The sequence below is a fragment of the Mustelus asterias genome, chromosome 3 (assembly GCF_964213995.1).
Source record: "Mustelus asterias chromosome 3, sMusAst1.hap1.1, whole genome shotgun sequence".
Taxonomy (NCBI): domain Eukaryota; kingdom Metazoa; phylum Chordata; class Chondrichthyes; order Carcharhiniformes; family Triakidae; genus Mustelus; species Mustelus asterias.
Genome location: NC_135803.1, coordinates 125,962,028 through 125,981,060, shown reverse-complemented (window position 1 = coordinate 125,981,060; position 19,033 = coordinate 125,962,028). Strand labels below are relative to the sequence as shown.

The window sequence follows — 19,033 nt, the reverse complement described above, 5'->3', positions numbered from 1 at the left end:
CTCTTAAACTCCAACCCCGTTAATAAAAGCTAACACACTATGGGCCTTCTTCACAGCTCTATCCACTTGAGTGGCAACCTTTAGAGATCTGTGGATATGGACCCCAAGATCTCTCTGTTCCTCCACAGTCTTCAGAACCCTACCTTTGACCCTGTAACCAACATTTAAATTTGTCCTACCAAAATGAATCACCTCACATTTATCAGGGTTAAACTCCATCTGCCATTTTTCAGCCCAGCTTTGCATCCTATCTATGTCTCTTTGCAGTCTACAACAGCCCTCCACCTCATCCACTACTCCACCAATCTTGGTGTCATCAGCAAATTTACTGATCCACCCTTCAGCCCCCTCCTCTAAGTCATTAATAAAAATCACAAAGAGCAGAGGACCAAGCACTGATCCCTGTGGCACTCCGCTAGCAACCTGCCTCCAGTCCAAAAATTTTCCATCCACCACCACCCTCTGTCTTCGATCAGATAGCCAGTTACCTATCCAATCGGCCAACTTTCCCTCTATCCCACACCTCCTTACTTTCATCATAAGCCGACCATGGGGGACCTTATCAAACGCCTTACTAAAATCCATGTATATGACATCAACTGCCCTACCTTCATCAACACAGTTACCTCCTCAAAAAATTCTAACAAATTTGTGAGGCACAACTTGCCCTTCACAAATCCGTGCTGACTATCCTGGATTAATCCGCAGCTTTCTAAATGGTCGTAATGGGACTTGAGCCTTCTGGACTGAACAGAGTTCAACAACTTCAGAGCATGAACTCTCTCCTCCACCTTCACCCCATTTCCATTTCATTTTGTTTCATCCTACTCATTCATCTTTCTTTCTCACCTCCATTTTTCCATTCCAGCTCTCGTTCTCTTTTCCCTTCCCTCTCCCTTCAGGGCAACTGTCACATTCCTCAGGCAGTCCTTTAACAATCTGTTCTGTAATTCACACATTCTGATCACGTAATGGACACTTTTAGCACCTTTTCAGCCTTCTGTATCCTTTGTCCCATTCCACCCCCAATATAAATCTCCATTGATTCCCTTTGCTCTCAGCTCTGACGAAGGGTCATCTAGACTCAATGTTGACTCCATTCTCTCCCTACAGATGCTGTCAGACCTGCTGAGATTTTCCAGCATTTTCTGTTTTTATTTCAGATTCCAGCATCCACAGTGTTTTGGTTTTGTCTTGGAGTACTCCCTGGTGTCCTGGCCAACATTTATCTCTCAACCAACATACAAAATGGATGATTTATTTATTTTATTATTGTTCGTGGAACTTGCTGTGTGCAAAACAGCTGCCACATTTCTTATGATAGCTGTAAAGTTGATTGGTTTAGGACATCAAGTTCATGAAATACACTATATGAATTAAAATCTGTCACGCAATAGTCCAAATACTGTACTGAACTATTACAGCCATACATATCCTGTTGGGTAAATGAGGTCTGCCACTCTAGCCCATGAGCAAAAAACTGGTAGCTTTCCCCACAATAGGAAATTAACAGACGAGAGCCAAGCCTGACAGGATTAATCAATTGGAATTAACAGCCGAAATTCATTCATGTCACACTGCGAGCAGGAGGGCCAGGGAAGGAGATGGGGAGACGGATGGTCAAGAAGATGGCAAGCTAGAGGCAAGCTAAAAGCATTAGCAGTTGGCAAGTGTGCACAAATCAGAATTGTTAAAGTGCAGGAGGAGGTCATTTATCGATAGTTAAGAGGATTTTTGGGCCACTTAATGTCATTGATCTAATCATTCTGCTGCAGCTGGTTTTATAGTACTGCTGCTTAGCTTCCAAACCATGAGGGCCAAGTGGAGGGAGAAGCGGATGTGAAGATTGAAGCACAAGAGGAGGAAGATGAGAGCAAGATCCAAGTAACACCTTCAACTAAAGAGCGGTGGAACCATGGCAACTGGTGGCTGTGTTTAAGTTTTAGCTTCATCAGTAATTAATGAAAGATTCTAAAGCTTTCATATTTCAGGGAATACACGTTTGTTTTATCAGTAACTGAACTGTTTTGGAATGAGTTTTACACGGTTTTTGATGTTAGAAAATAAAATTAACAAATGGTTTTGAAAAAAGAAGTGTGGATCACAAAAACATTTGACACATTAAAACACAAGGGCACCTCTAGGAAGTTTGTGAAAATTTTTGGATTCTTTGCCAAGATCTCCAAATAATAATGAAAAAGTTGAATTACCTCATGGGACATTTTAAACTGTTCATACTTCCAAATTCTACCACTTAACAATTTCACTTTTATAATGCATTGATGGCTTAACTTTGCTCAACTGGTTTATTACCTTACAATTCACATTTTTAATCCATTAAAAAACTGTTGCTGAAACAAATACTACAACTTTCCAAAAAAACTATCAACAATCGCTCTCACTACTGGAATTCCACAACACTCTTCTGCTATTCCCAGAAATAGTTTTCTTTCATTCATTCTTTTGTGGGGAGGGGGCATTCTTTTTGGGGGGGGGGGGGGGGGGGGGGGGGGGGCAGGCAATTACTGGCTAGGCCATCATTTATTGCCCATCCCTAATTCCTTGCAGCAAGTGGTGGTGAGCTGTCTTCTTGAACTACTGCAGTCAATGTGGTGTAGGTACACCCATCATGCTGTTAGGGAAGGAGTACCAATGACTCAGCGATAGTGAAGGAATAGTGATATATTTTCAAGTGAGGATAGTGAGTGGTCTTTGGGCTTTGAGGGAAACATCCAAGTGGTGGTGTCTGCTGCCCTTGTCCTTCCAGATGGTAGCAATTGTGAGTTTGGAAGGTGCTGTCTTGTATCTTGTAGATGGTACACCCTGCTGCCACTGTGCATTGGTGATGGAGAAAGTGAATGTTTGTGGGTAGGGTCTAATTAGGTAGGCTGCTTTGTCCTGGATGGTGTAAGCTTCTTGAGTATTGTTGGAGTTGCACTCAGCCAGGCAAGGGGAGAGTATTGTATCCTACTCCTGACCTATGTCTTGTAGACAGTGGACAGGTTTTGGGGAGTCAGTTGGTGAGTAACTCACCGCAGGATTCCTAGTCTCTGACCTGCTCTTGTCGTCACAGTATTTATATGACTGCTCCAATTCAGTTTCTGTGTAAAGATGGTAATGCCATCGAATGTCAAGGGTCAATGGTTAGATTCTCTCTTTAGAGGTGGTCATTGCCTGGCACTTGTATGGCACAAATGTTATTTGCCATTTGTCAGCCCAAGCCTGGATATTGTCCAGGTCTTGCTGCATTTGGATATGGATTGCTTCAGTATTGAATGTCACAAATGGTGAACACTTGTGCAATCATCAGTGAACATCGCTCGTTCTGACCTTATATTGGAAGAATAAAGCAGCTGAAGATGATTGGTCCGAGGCATGATTCCAACCAGTAAAGATTATTCCCCCTGATTTTCATTGACCCCAGTTTTTCTAGGGCTACTTGATGCTGTACTTGGTCAAACAGTGCAGCGATGTCAAGGGCAGTCACTCATCTCTGGAATGCAGTTATTTCGTCCATCTTTGAACAAGGTCAGGGGCTGAGTGGCCCTGACAGAACTCAAAGTGAGCAGTGAGCAGACAGTATTAAGTGCCACTGGATAGCATTGTTGATGACCCCTTCCATCATTTTACTGAAGATCGAGTGTAGGCTAATAGAACATAGAACATTACAGCGCAGTACAGGCCCTTCGGGCCTCGATGTTGCGCTGACCAGTGGAACCAATCTAAAGCCCCTCTAATCTACACTATTCCAATATCATCCATATGTTTATCCAATAACCATTTGAATGCTCTTAATGTTGACGAGTCCACTACTGCTGCAGGCAGGTCATTCCACGCCCTTACTACTCTCGGAGTAAAGAACCTACCTCTGACATCTGTCCTATATCTCTCACCCCTCAATTTAAAGCTATGTCCCCTCATGCTAGCCATCACCATCCGAGGAAAAAGGCTCTCACTATCCACCCTATCTAATCCTCTGATCATCTTGTATGCCTCTATTAAGTCACCTCTTAACCTTCTTCTCTCTAATGAAAACAACCTCAAGCCCCTCAGCCTTTCCTCATACAATTTTCCCACCATACCAGGCAACATCCTGGTAAATCTCCTCTGCACCCTTTCCAACACTTCCACATCTTTCCTATAATACGGCGACCAGAACTGTACGCAATACTCCAAATGCGGCCGCACCAGAGTTTTGTACAGTTGCAGCATGACCTCCTGGCTCCAAAACTCAATCCCTCTACCAATAAAAGCTAACACACCGTACACCTTCTTAACAATCCTAACAACCTGGGTGCCAACTTTCAGGGATCTATGCACATGGACACCCAGATCCCTCTGTTCATCCACACTACCAAGTATCTTACCATTAGCCCAGTACTCTCTATTCCTGTTACTCCTTCCAAAGTGAATCACCTCACACTTTTCCGCATTAAACTCCATTTGCCACCTCTCAGCCCAGCTCTGCAGCTTATCCATGTCCCTCTGTAACCTGCCACTTCCCTCCGCACTGTCTACAACTACACCGACTTTAGTGTCATCCGCAAATTTACTAATCCATCCTTCCACGCCCTCATCCAGGTCATTAATAAAAATGACAAACAGCAGTAGCCCCAAAACAGATCCTTGCGGTACACCACTAGTAACTGAACTCCAGGATGAATATTTCCCATCAACTGTTTTCTTACAGCTAGCCAATTCCTGATCCAAACCGCTAAATCACGCTCAATCCCATGTGTCCGTATTTTCTGCAAAAGCTTACCATGGGGAACCTTATCAAACGCTTTGCTGAAATCCATATACACCACATCAACTACTTTACCCTCATCCACCTCTTTGGTCACCTTCTCAAAGAACTCAATAAGGTTTGTGAGGCACGACCTACCCTTCACAAAACCGTGCTGACTATCCCTAATCAAATTATTCCTTTCTAGATGATTATAAATCCTATCTCTTATAATCCTTTCCAATACTTTGCCCACAATTGAAGTAAGGCTCACCGGTCTATAATTACCAGGGTTGTCCCTACTCCCCTTCTTAAACAAGGGTCAACATTTGCCATCCTCCAGTCTTCTGGCACTGTTCCTGGAGACAATGACGACACAAAGATCAAAGCCAAAGGGCTCTGCAATCTCCTCTCTAGCCTCCCAGAGAACCCTAGGATAAATCCCATCCAGCCCAGGGGACTTATCTATTTTTACCCTTTCCAGAATTGCTAACACCTCCTCATGAACATCAATCCCATCCAGTCCAACAGCCTGCATCTCAGTACTCCCGTCGACAACACTGTCCCTCTAATGGGGCAATAATTTGCCATACAGCACATACCTGGGCAATTTTCCACATCGCTGGGTGCTGCAGCTGTACTGGAACAGTTTACTAAGGGCATGGCAAGTTCTGGAGCACAAGTTTTCAGTACTATTGCCAGAATATTGTCAGACCTATAGCTTTGCAGTATCCAGTTCCTTCATCCGCTACTTGCAGTACATTAAGTGAGTCTAAGTGAATCAAATTGGTTGAAGATTGGAATCGGAGATGCTGGGGATCTCAGGAACAGGTCAAGCTGGATCATCCACTCGGCATTTCTGGCTCAAGATTGTTGCCTTATCCTTCACACTGATATTGTGGGCATGGTGGCCCAGTGGTTAGCACTGCTGCCTCAATGTCAGCGACCCGGGTTCAATTCCAGCCACGGGTGACTGTCTGTATGGAGTTTGCACGTTCTCCCAGTGTCTGCGTGGGTTTCTTCCAGGTGCTCTGGTTTTCTCTCTCACTCCAAAGATGAGTTCATGTCACACTATCTGTAACTCCCACGACTTGCCTGGGCTTGCAAAATCTCACTAACTGTCCTAGCTGGAGACGATTCACACCTCTTTAACCTGTGCTTAACCCTTTCTCCACTTACATTTTCTACACCTGTTAAGTCTTGATTACATGTTAAGACTCGCATTCCAACCATTATCTTGTAGTCTTGTATATGCCCTGTTTGTGAATTGAACTCTTCACTCACCTGATGAAGGGACAATGCTGCAAAAGCTCGTGCTACCAAATAAACCAGGTTAAAGTCCAACAAGTGTTGTGAGACTACTTACTGTGCCTACCCCAGTCCAACGCCAGCAACTCCACATCAAGACTCCAAAGATGTGCAGGATAGGTGGATTGACTATGCTAAATTGCCCCATAGTGTCCCAAAGTGTGTAGGTTAGGGGGATTAGTGGGGTAAATACATGGGTTTACAAGGATAGGGCAGTGGGTGGGCTTGGTAAGATGCTCTCTTGGAGAGTCAGTGCAGATTTGATAGGCTGAATGGCCCCCTTCTGCACTGTAGGGGATTCTATGATTTGCTGGGCTCCTCCATCATTGAGGATGGGGATATTTGCGGAGCCTCCTCCTCCAGTTAGTTCAGGTGCCCACCAATATTCACAACTGGATGTGACAGGATTGCAGAACTTCGATCGGTTGTGGAATCGCTTAGCTCCATGTATCGTTTGACATACAAGTAGCCCTGCATTGTAGATTCACCAAATTGACACCTCAGTTTTAGGTATGCCCTCCTGCACACTTGATTAAACCAGGGTTTATCCCCCTGGCTTGGTAATGATAGATTGGGGGATATGCCAGGTCATGAGGTTACAGATTGTGGTGACTACAATTCTGCTGCTGATGGCCCACAGCACCTCAGGTGCTCAGCCTCGAGTTGCTAGATCTATTTCAAATCTATCCCATATAGCCTGGTGGCAATGCCACACAACACAATGTAAAGACAGGATTGATTCTTACTGATCCCGTCATAGACAGCTGCATTTGCAGCAGGCAAGTTGGTGAGGATAAGGGCAAGTATGTTTTCCCTCTTGTTGATTCTCTCATCACTTGCCTCAAAAAGAGTCTCGTGTGGCTTTTGCTACCAAATAAACCTGTTGGACTTTAACCTGTTGTTAAACTTCTTACTCAGAAAGAGTCTAGCAGCTATGTTCTTTAGGATTTGGTCAGCTTAATCTGTAGTAGTACTCCTGAGTCATTCTTGGTGATAGATAGGGGGAGGGGGGTGGAGGGCATCGATGCTGAGGACTCTCAGGGCAACTCCCTCCCCAAAGTATACCATTGCAACTGCTACCTCTGCTGGTGGGACAGGCCATACCCAGGGATGGTGATGGTGGTGTCTGGGACATTTTCTGTCACGTGTGATTCTGTTAGTATGACAATGTCAGGCTGTTGCTTGAATAGCCCATGCGACACCTCTCCCAGATGTTGGTAAGGAAGACTCTATAGGGTTAACATGGCTGAGTTTGCCATTATTTCCAGGACCTAGTTCGATGCTAGGTGGTCTGTCCATTTTCATTCTTTTTAATGAATTGACACAACTGAGTGGTTTTGCAAAGCCATTTAAGAGTCAACCACATTGCAGTGGATCTGGAGTCACATGCAGGCTGACCAGATGAGGACAGAAGATTTCCTTACCTAAAGGACATTCGTGAACCAGATGTGTTTTTAAAGACAATCGACAATGGCTTCATGGTCCATATTTTTATTGAATTCAAATTTCACCATCTGTCGTGGTGTTCCCAGAACAGTAGACTGGGGATCTTAGATTACTAGTCCAGTGGCAATCCCATGATGCCACCACCTCCCATAAGTTTCCCCCATCAATATTCGTTTAATTTACAGGAAGAGTCTCTTTGACCTTCACCTTTCAGTTCACAAAAAACAACCTTTCTTCAAATTTACCTCGACCTTATGTTTGTTCAGGTGAAGGAACTTCTGAACTTTACTCCTCAGTATTCATGGCAATTTTTAAAAAAAACACTCAATAAACCAAAAAAAAAAGTTGTCCTTCCATCATTTTTTAAAAATCAATTCAAAAGTCTCCTTTTTCTTTCTATTTTATCTAAGTGAAACAAAAGATCCTGGTCTTGTCTTCAACTATTGCTACCAATTCAAATTCTCTTCCTCAAATGAAAATAAAAGCAACAATATAAAAACTAATAAATTTCCCTCTTATGTATAGTAGTGGTTATCGTACTTAACATAAAACCTAGAGGTAGAGTGTCCAAATGTTAGCATGGCAAATTCAGAATTGAATTCAGTGAATCAGGTATTTTGGTGACTAACATGTTACCATGTCAATGGCGAGGGATGATATGCTTTCTTCATTTGTCATACCCGTGATAACGTTTTTAAAACAATTATACACACATTTTGTTTCTGCTGGTGGCGCATATCCACACATTATCTTTATATTGGCACACAAAATTCATTTCACACATGGATGGAAAAATTAGAGAGAACATTAAGTTTTCTGAGAGAAAGGCATTTACATGCAATTTCAAACCTATGTTGGACTCTGATAAAAGAAAGGATATTCATGCTTTCAATAACTAACTGAAAAGATAACTCGACAAGATTGCGAGTTAGACTTTTACAGTAACACAAATTAAAAGCAATATTGGTTAAACCTCATTTCAGTAGGCAACCTACACTCTAATCTACAGAGAAAAAAAAGATTTAAAATTTAAATAACCTTTAATCTCCCTCTGGTGAGGGACAACAAATGGGAGATTATTCCCTCTAACTGAACCCCAGAGAATCTTCCAGTCTCATTAAACCGCACATACCTGGTCTGTTCAATCCAAGTGAAAGCTCCCACCCACATTGTTGTGTGCTGAACCATAGAGATTTACTGTCAATATCTGTCAATGAGGAATTGAGTTTAGAAGTGAGGAGTTGAGTTTAGAAATCGGGAGATAATGCTGCAGCTGTACAGGACCCTGGTCCGACCCCACCTGGAGTACTGTGCCCAGTTCTGGTCGCCTCATTACAGAAAGGATGTGGAAGCCATAGAAAGGGTGCAGAGGAGATTTACAAGGATGTTGCCTGGATTAGGTGGCATGCCTTATGAAGATAGGTTCAGAGAGCTAGGTCTTTTCTCTTTGGAGAAGCGAAGGATGAGAGGTGACCTGATAGAGGTGCATAAAATGTTGAGAGGTATTGATAGAGTAGATTCTCAGAGGCTTTTACCCAGGGCTGAAATGGTTGCCACAAGAGGTCACAGGTTTAGGGTGCTGGGGAGTAGGTACAGAGGAGATGTTAGGGGTAAGTTTCTCACTCAGAGGGTGGTGGGTGCGTGGGATCGGCTGCCGGTAGTGGTGGTGGAGGCGGATTCGATAGGGTCTTTTAAGAGACTTTTGGATAAGTTCATGGAAGTTAGTAAGATAGAGGGTTATAGGTAAGCCTAGTAGGTAGGGACATGTTCGGCGCAACTTGTCCGCCGAAGGGCCTGCTTGTGCTGTAGTTTTTCTATGTTCTATCTCTCTGCTCTCTCTCACTGATCTTTGCAGATTGAACTGTTTGTGAATTTCAGGGATATCTTTAAGAGAACCTTGTAATTTGATCCTTCAATAGTTTCCGAGGTACTCTTTCCCTCAGTCCATGTCCATGGCACTGACAATGTGAACCACATGGGCTTTGTACACAGGCAGAAATGCTGATCAACTATCCTTTAGGCTTCAACTCTGTTCTTCGAATTAAAAAGACATTTTAAAAGTATAACTGTTCATAAATTGACATTAACACCTCCCTGGGACTTGGAGAGAGTCTATCCACTGATATTACAACTTCCTGGGTCATTGTTTACAGGTGTGAATATCCCACACCACCCTCCCAGTAAAACAACCTGGCCTCCCATTTAATCTGTTTGTTGCTAGCATAGTTCAGAACAGGTCATATGACCTCCTTCCCTTTCCCTAAATTAAAGACACAGGAAATTCCTGCCTGAGGTCAACAGACATTTCCGTTGTCCACCCCTCGCCCGCTCCAATTCCATGGTTTAAAAGTTGAAAGTTTATTTATTTGTCACAAGTAAGGCTTACATTAACACTGCAATGAAGTTGAGAGAAATTCCCCTCGTCATCACACTACGGCACCTATTCGAGTCAATGCACCTAACCCGCACGTCTTTCAGATAGTGGGAGGAAACTGGGGCACCCGGAGGAAACCCAGGCAGACATGGGGAGAACATGCAAAGTCCGCACAGAGAGTGACCTAAGCCGGGAATCGAACCTGGGTCCCTGGCGCTGTGAGGTGGCAGTGCTAACCACTGTGCTGCCCCACGGCATGGTGGGTGGGGCGGTAGAATTCCAGCAACAGTTCCAAAATAAAACAGTCTGATAAAACCTTGTATGGCAACGTGCCCTACTGGCCTCCATCAGACAAAACTCTGTATACAATTAGAATTGTGTATACAAATAAGTTTACATTTTGCTCATTTGCTCTCTGTTCCATTGTAAGCAAAGTAGTACCTGCCATGAGGACAGATATACTGGTAGAGGATGAAGGTTTGCATACAATTAATCTGAATAGTCAATAAATCTATGCATTAAGTTTGACAACATATCAGGTGTTATTACACTTGCAAAAACATTCATTTTGCTTTGTGGCATTTGTTTTGATGCATGCCATTCAGATAAGCACATGGAATCATCGAATTTTACGGCACAGTAGGAAGCCATTCCACCCATCATGTCTGCACCAGCTCCCAAAACAGCTAGTTCTATTCTCCAGCCCCATCTCCATAGCCCTCTAAATTCATCACTTTCAAATATGTATCCAGCTCTCTTCTGAAACCTTCTATGGAATCCACTGCCACCACTCTCCCAGGCAGCAGATTCCAAACCCTAACAACACTCTAAAGAAGTTTCTCCTCATCTCACTCCTAGCTCTCGTTGACCAATTTGAAATTGTGACCCCTAGTCACTGATGCCAACTCGTGGAAACAGAATATCCTTCTTTATTTACCCTGTCAAATTGTTCATAATTTTGAACACCTCAATAAGGTCACCTCTTCATTTTCTGCTCCAAGGAGAATAAGCCCCAATTCTCTAATCTTTCCTTGTATCTAAAATTTCTCATTCCTGATAAATCTCCATTGCAGTCTCACGAGGGCTTTAACATCCTTCCTTAAATAAGGTGCCCAGAATTGAACACAATGCTTCAGATGTGGGTCTGACTAATGATTTGTGGAAGCGTAGCATCTCTTCCTTGCTTTTATACTATGTACCTCTATTTATAAACTCAAGGATCCTATGAGTCTTTTTAACAATTGTTTCAACCTGCCTGCTGGCCTTCAGAGAATTATGCACTTGAACGCAGAGGTCCCTCTGCTCCTGTACTGCCATCAAAAGTTGTACCATTGAGCCTATATTGTCTCCCCATGTTTCTTCTACCAAAATGCATTACCTCACATTTCACTACAATGAAATTCACCTGGCAGATGTCTGCTCATTTAGCCACCTTGTCAATGTCTCTCTGAAGTCACTCAGTGTCATCCTCACAATTCACTATTCACCCTAACTTAGTATCATCTTCTAGTTAAGAGATTTTGCCCTCACACCTCTAAATTGTTTATATGAAAATCAGAAAATGCAAGGGTCCCAACACTGGTCCCTGGGGAATACCACTTTCAACTCATCTCCAGTCTGAGAAATGCCCACCTATACCTACCCCCTGTTTCCTAACTCTTAGTAAGAAGTCTCACAACACCAGGTTAAAGTCCAACAGGTTTATTTGGTAGCACAAGCTTTTATACTACTCTTAGAGCACTGCCCCTTCATCAGGTGAGTGGGAGTTCTGTTCATGAACAGGACATATATAGATACAAACTCAATTTACAAGATAGTGGTTGGAATGAGAGTCTTTACAGGTAATCAAGTCTTAAAAAGGTACAGACAATGTGAGTGGAGAGAGGGTTAAGCACTGGTTAAAGAGATGTGTATTGTCTCCAGCCAGGACAGTTAGTGAGATTTTGCAAGCCCAGGCAAGTCGTGGGGGTTACAGATACTGTGACATGAACCCAAGATCCCGGTTGAGGCCATCCTCATGTGTGCAGAACTTGGCTCAGTTTTTGCTCAGCAATTCTGCGTTGTGTGTCGTGAAGACCACCTTGGAGAACGCTTACCCAAAGATCAGAGGCTGAATGCCCGTGACTGCTGAATGTTCCCCAAAAAGGAAGAGAACACTCCTGCCTGGTGACTGTCGAGCGGTGTTCATTCATCCATTGTCGTAGCATCTGCATGGTCTCCCCAATGTACCATGCCTCGGGACATCCTTTCCTGCAGCGTATCAGGTAGACAACGTTGGCCGAGTTGCAAAAGTACATACCGTGTATCTGGTAGATGGTGTTCTCACGTGAGATGATGTCATCCGTGTCGATGATCCGGCACGTCTTGCAGAGGTTGCTGTGGCAGGGTTGTGTGGTGTCGTGGTCACTGTTCTCCTGAAGTCTGGGTAGTTTGCTGCGGACAATGGCCCATTTGAGGTTGTGCAGTTGTTTGAAGGCAAACAAGGGGGGGTGGGAATGGCCTTGGCGAGATGTTCGTCTTCATCAATGACATGTTGAAGGCTCCGGAGAAGATGTCGTAGCTTCTCCGCTCCGAGGAAGTACTGGACGACGAAGAGTACTCTGTCCGCCGTGTCTCTTGTTTGTCTTCTGGAGGAGGTCGGTGCGGTTTTTCGCTGTGGCGTGTCGGAACTGTCGATCGATGAGGCGAGCGCCATATCCTGTTCTTATGAGGGCATCTTTCAGCGTCTGGAGGTGTCTGTTACGATCCTCCTCATCTGAGCAGATCCTGTGCATATGGAGGGCTTGTCCGTAGGGAATGGCTTCTTTAACGTGCTTAGGGTGGAAGCTGGACTTTAACCTGGTGTTGAGAGACTTCTTACTATGCTTACCCCAGTCCAATGCCAGCATCTCCACATCCTAACTCTTAGCCAACTTTTAACTTTCTGAAAATCCAAATAGACAATATCCACCGCTTGTGCCACCTCAAAGAACTTAATTAAATTTGTCAGACATGACCTGCCCTTGACAAAGCCATGTTGACAATCTAATTAATTATCTTATTTTTCTCCATGTGCATATTTATCTTATCCCATATTATGGCCTCCATCAGTTTTTTCACTGTTGATATCAAGCTGACAGGTCCTTAATTTCCTGGGTTCTCCTTTATCCCTTACTTAAATAACATTGTCACATTTGCAATTCTCCAGTTCCCCCAGGACTAATCCTGTGTTCAAAGAGACCTGGAAAATTTCTGTCAATGGCTTCGCAATTTGCTCCCTTACCTTTCTCAGCAATCTAGAATGCATCCCATTCGAGTCTAGCAACTTCTCTACCTGGAATGCTGCCAGTCTTTTTAGCACCTCTTCGTTATCCCTACACTGCTTAATTGCTCAACACCCACATTTTCAACTGGGCCAGTGTCACCATCTTCCAATTTGGCAAAGACTGAAGTACTCATTTAATATCTCTGCCACTCCCTCTGCTTCAGTGAGCAGTTTACCCTTTGTCCCTTATGGGCCCCATCTATCCTTCACTAATCTTCTATCATTAATATATTTGAAGAACATTTTACTATTTGTTTTAGTGTAGCCTGCCATCCTTTCCTCATGCTTCCTCTCAGCCTTTCATATTCCAGCCTTAGCCCCTCTCCTGCATTTAAGATACTCTTCCTGATTTCAGTCGCCTCTTTTTGGATCCTTATGTTCTCATCAATATCCTTAGTTATCCAGGTAGTCTAGCTTCGGGTAGCACATATTTCTCATGGATATGTACTTAGCTTGCACTCTATTCATCCCTCCTTTGAAAGTCTCCCTTTTTCATCCACTGTTTTATCCACCAAAATGCGTTTCCAATCAACCTGCTCCAGTCTCAATGTTTGTCTCACACTTCATTATCAAACATCATACTGAACATGCCTTTCATATTGACAAAGAGCATACTCATGCAAAACGTTGCATCAATTTTCAAAGTTTACCAAGTATATGATGATAGGAAGCTACTAATCAATTGAGAAAACAAAGTTTCAAGGTTACTGGGAAATTGATTCATGGACACAGATGCAGGCACGCATCTTGTTTTCACTGTGATTACTGCAAGAGTCTGTCAAGATTAAGTTCCTTTTCAAGTTCAATGAAACGTTTAGACGTTACTGTGTTGACAATTTAAGAGTCATGGGCTGAGTGTTTTCAGATACAGAAATCCCAGAGTCCAGAACACTGAACATAATTTACAGGCAAACGACAAAAGTTTCTCAGTGCTGAATTGTTTTGCCCACTAATGATGGATGGGTCAAAGAAGTTAGCCAAGTTTAAATAAAATCCAAGCTCTATTGAGGCAAACCTGTATCATATGCTTAATATAATAGAATTGTCGAGGGGGCAAACATAAAACACAAACAAGATCCATTTACAGTACATGGAAATGTAATGAAAAATAATTAACAACCTTAAGAAATCTGAGGACATCAGAGCATTAAGGATTCAAGATCCTAAACAGATATTAAACTATAATATAATTACAATAGGGTTAAACAGTTGTCACATCCATTGATATATGTAAAGACAGGGTGATCAACAATTCTGTTTGCAAGATTTCAATTCCCATATGTTGAGGTAAGCTTTATGAGCTGATTTATTAATCTTAGAAAACTCACTTACGCAAACAACCTTGGGTAAATCAGAGAGAAGTTCAATCAGTATAATCAGAAGTTAACCAAAATAAGATAAGGCTGACGATGATCTGAAGAATCAGAGCACCAATCTCACGCAGGTTGAAGATGAGGAGATGCAATGGGTTAACTACTTCAGAGATATTAAATATATTATCTGGCTGATTGCTAGAGCTACTCAAGTGCCTTATCGCCAATTCAGTTTGGGTCTGGATTATTCCCAAAATAATAGCAATAAAAATTATAAAATTAGTCTTTACTTCTACATTGTGGAAAATCTGTTTAAACATATTCAAAAAGAATGGACCCTCAGATCAGAATTGGATAAGAGACAAACTACATCCCTGGACATACACATACATGGTAAATAAGTGAGGAGCTTCAAAAGAAAAGAAACTAAATGGCAATAAAATCTATAATAGAACAGATTAGACAGGGATAATTAGGAAAATTACTACTCTGTAGATTGTCCAATCTACAAAGAATATGTTGTCATTTTGTCCAAAAGTCAAGGTGGATTTCACCAGAAGTATGTGAAGGACTGCAATATAAACCAAATGGTACAATTTAATAGGGTATAGGAACAGAGAGACCTGGTGTTCATACGCGCAAGTCTTTGAAGACTGCAGGTTAAGTTGATAAAGCTATTAAAATATATAGTGATACAGAATACAAAAGCAAAGAAATTGCACTGAACCTTTATAAATCTCTGGTTAGGCCTCAGGTCTCGGATGGTGCCCAATTTTGGGTACGTTAGCAAGAATACCAAAGCATTGGAGGGAAGACAGAGTTTACTGGAATGTTACCAGGGATGGGAGGCTTCAGTTATGTGGAGAGGTTGGAGAAGCTGTGATTGTTCTTGCAAGAGAAAGTGAAGGGAAGATTTGAGCGAGGTGTTCAAAACTTATGGGTAATCAGAATAATTAAGGAGAAAATGCTCAAACAGTTGGGTGGGGCAGTAACCAGATAACAAAAATTTAATTGGTAAAGTAGAAGACAAGGAAAAAGTACTTTACGAGAGATTATGATCTGGAATGCATTGCATAAATGATAAGCAAATAGTTTCAATAGTAACTTTCAAAAGGGAATTGGCTACATACTTGGATAAGAACAGATTGCAGTGCTATGGGGAATGAGCAAGGAAGTGGGACTAATTGGACAGCTCCTACAGAGACTCAACATATGCACAGTGCTGTATGATTTGTTGTGTCAGACATGCCTCTATTTCTAGCCCTGTCACCTCAGAATCAGAAGGTTGCAGACTGAACTTGAGCATATAAATTTAGGCTGACATTTCGATTCAGCACTGAGTGTGCGCTGTACTGTTAAAGGTGCTGTCTTTCAGATGAAGATCCCATCTGACTTCCCAAATGGATATAAAAGATCCCATGGCATTATTTCAAAAAAAGAGCTTAATATCCCCAGTGTCCTAGTCAACATTTATCCTTCAATTAACAGTGCAAAACAGAGTAGGTGGTCATTATCACATTGCTGCTTTTGGGAACTAGTGTGCAAATCGGCTACCACATGTCCTGCATAATTCAAAAGTACTTCAGTGGCACTTTACAATGCCCTGTGATTATGAAAGGCACTGTGTAATAATGCAAGTCCTTCTTTACTTGTATGATTTTTAATTTCTGATCTGCCAGACTCTACCATTCTCCCCAAACCAATGAAGATCTTCAACTTAAAATGCTAACTTTGTTTTTCCACATCGGCACTGTTTGACCTGCTTAATATGTCCAGTACTCTGAGTGTTATGGGAATTTCACAATAACTTCATTGCAGTGTAAGCTTTACTTGTGACTAATAAACAAACTTTATTTTCATTTCTAAAATGTTTTATTTCCATATGCAGCATTGTTGTGTTTTTCCTGTCCAAAACTATTTCTATTCCTTCTACCAATAGGTATTTTAATGGACAGAGATTCATCCATCTGTTATTGTATCATTTTCACATTACAGAGTTTGCAAGACTAACAGGGTGGCACAGTGGTTAGCCTCACAGCTCCAGAGACTCGGGTTCAATTCCGGCCTTGGGTCACTGTCTTTGTGGAGTTTGCGCATTCTCCCCATGTCTGCTAGGGTTTCCTCTCACACTCCAAAGATGTGGAGATGCCGGCGTTGGACTGGGGTAAACACAGTAAGAAGTTTAACAACACCAGGTTAAAGTCCAACAGGTTTATTTGGTAGCAAAAGCCACACAGTGTGGCTTTTGCTACCAAATAAACCTGTTGGACTTTAACCTGGTGTTGTTAAACTTCTTACTGTGTTTACTCCAAAGATGTGCAGGTTAGGTTGAATGGCTATGCTAAATTGCCCCTTGTCAGGGGGATTACAGGAATAGGACGTTGGTGGGATTGTCAGGGCAGGCTCAATGAGCCGAATGGCCTCCTTCTGCACTGTAGAGATTCTACAACTTCTGGAAATTTTAAAAACATTAGGATGATATTACCAATACCTGCAAGATCCACATACATAATAAATTGTTCAAAATGTTTTCAGATAGTCATTGCACCTTTTCTTTGTATCAAAACAATCAATTCCATCTGTAACGAGAGCCAACTAACTTACTTTTTGGACTGCAGGACTGCCGCAAAGCTTCCATTTTGCAACTGGATCTTTACCTTGTGAGCTGAAGATTTCAACAAATGGTCCTCCCTTTAAAAATATAAAGTTGCATGTTTGTTTTCGACTTTGATAACGCAAGTACTAAATTAAAATACTCAACAAACACGAAATTACAGAAGGGTGGAAGAAGTTGACAACACTCGTGAAAGCATACAACAATAAATGCAACGTCGCAAGAGGGTGAGAAAAGTGACATTGCGTAGATATGAAACATTGCATTGTAACAAAAATATGAAAGGTCTCGGTTAGCTCTGAAAGATGCTCATCAAGATGTCATAAATGTACACCCATAATTGAAACTCTGACCGTGATTAAAGGTGCAGCTCGGGAACGTTACCTGATACTCGTTCTTGAACATACTGCAGGACGGTTAGACAGTTTAAATGCACAAACACACTCTGTTTGCACCGCTGGCTGCCTCACAAGACTGGACTGTATCTGCCCCCGGCCCAACCACAACTCACAGCTTCAGCCACCATTTTGCACCTGTTGCCCCACTCGTCCAATCAGAGCGCGCAATCCGGCCGCTCGCGAGGGGGGCACGTGCTGAGCCTCCCGGGTTGTCATGGTTACACGGACGCTGCAGGACGACCGTTGGTCGGCCATGCGCATGCGCACGATTCTAAACGCCAAAAGGTGCTTCTGTTGGACCTTTTGCACCAGGTTGAGAACTGAGCTTGCGGGAGGCAGCCGTCATTGAAAGAAAAAAATTAATTTAAAATGCCATTTTAACACCCATCAATGTTAGTTTAGCTCACTTGGTAAGCACTCTACCAAGTGCCTTCAAGCTTCATTCCAGGATGTCACAGCAGGTCATCAAGACCCAGCCTTCTAATCTTTCAAATGGGATATTAGGCTGAGATGTTGTTCATGTCGATGTCCAAAGATCCCGGAGCTAGGAACAGTGGAGGTCCAAAAAGACTTGGGGATTCACAGGTACACAGATCGTGGAAATAGTTTCAAGTTTATTTATTAGTGTCACAAGCACGGTAGCACAGTGGTTAGCACTGCTGCTTCACAGCTCCAGGGACTTGGGTTCAATTCCTGGCTTGGGTCACTGTCTGTGTGGAGTTTGCACATTCTCCTCGTGTCTGCGTGGGTTTCCTCCGGGTGCTCCGGTTTCCTCCCACAGTCCAAAGATGTGCAGGTTAGGTTGATTGGCCATGCTAAAAATTGCCCTTAGTGTCCTGAGATGTGTAGGTTAGAGGGATTAGTGGGTAAATATGTATGGATATGGGGGTAGGGCCTGGGTGGGATTGTGGTCGGTGCAGACTCGATGGGCCGAATGGCCTCTTTCTGTACTGTAGGGTTTCTATGATTTCTATGACAAGCAGGCTTACATTTACACTGCAATGAAGTTACTGTGAAAATCCCCTACACCCCACACTCCTGTTCGGGTACACTGAGGGAGAATTTAGTATGACCAATGCACCTAACCAGCATGTCTTTCAGACTGTGGGAGGAAACCGGAGCACCCGGAGGAAACCCACATAGACACAGGGAGAATATGCAGACTTCGCACAGGCAGTAACCCAAGCCAGGATTTGGCACTGTGAGGCAGCAGTGCTAACTACTGTGCCACTGTGTCACCAAAGTCAAATGGAAGACTCGCATTTATATCTAGAGGACGAGAATGGAAAGTGAGGGGGGCGGGGGACGGGAATGGAAATCATGCTTCAGCTATACAAAGCCAAGACCAAACTTGTAGTACAGTCAGTAGTTCTGAGCACCGCACCTTAAGAGGGGTATGTTTATTATCATTGATAGATTTCAGGAGGATATAGACAAGCTGGTGCAATGGGCAAGCACGTGCAATTCAGCACAAAGTGTGAAGCAGTACATTTTGTTAGGAAGGAGAAGGAGAAGCAATATAAAATAAATGGCACAATTCTAAAGGGGAT

At 42.8% G+C, this 19,033-nt stretch overlaps 1 protein-coding gene across 1 annotated transcript in view; it reads right to left on the bottom strand.

Moving 5' to 3' along the window:
* Positions 1-17,628, bottom strand: part of cfap20dc (CFAP20 domain containing) — a 284,000-nt gene extending 266,372 nt beyond the window's left edge. Inside the window, exons 1-2 of the mRNA XM_078210156.1 lie at positions 17,470-17,628; positions 17,076-17,162 (exon numbers count right to left, since the gene is read on the bottom strand). Of these exons, the coding sequence (XP_078066282.1) occupies positions 17,076-17,162; positions 17,470-17,490 (108 nt within the window). The 5' untranslated portion in view covers positions 17,491-17,628. The remainder of the gene's footprint in view (positions 1-17,075; positions 17,163-17,469) is intronic.
* Positions 17,629-19,033: the final 1,405 nt, after the last annotated feature.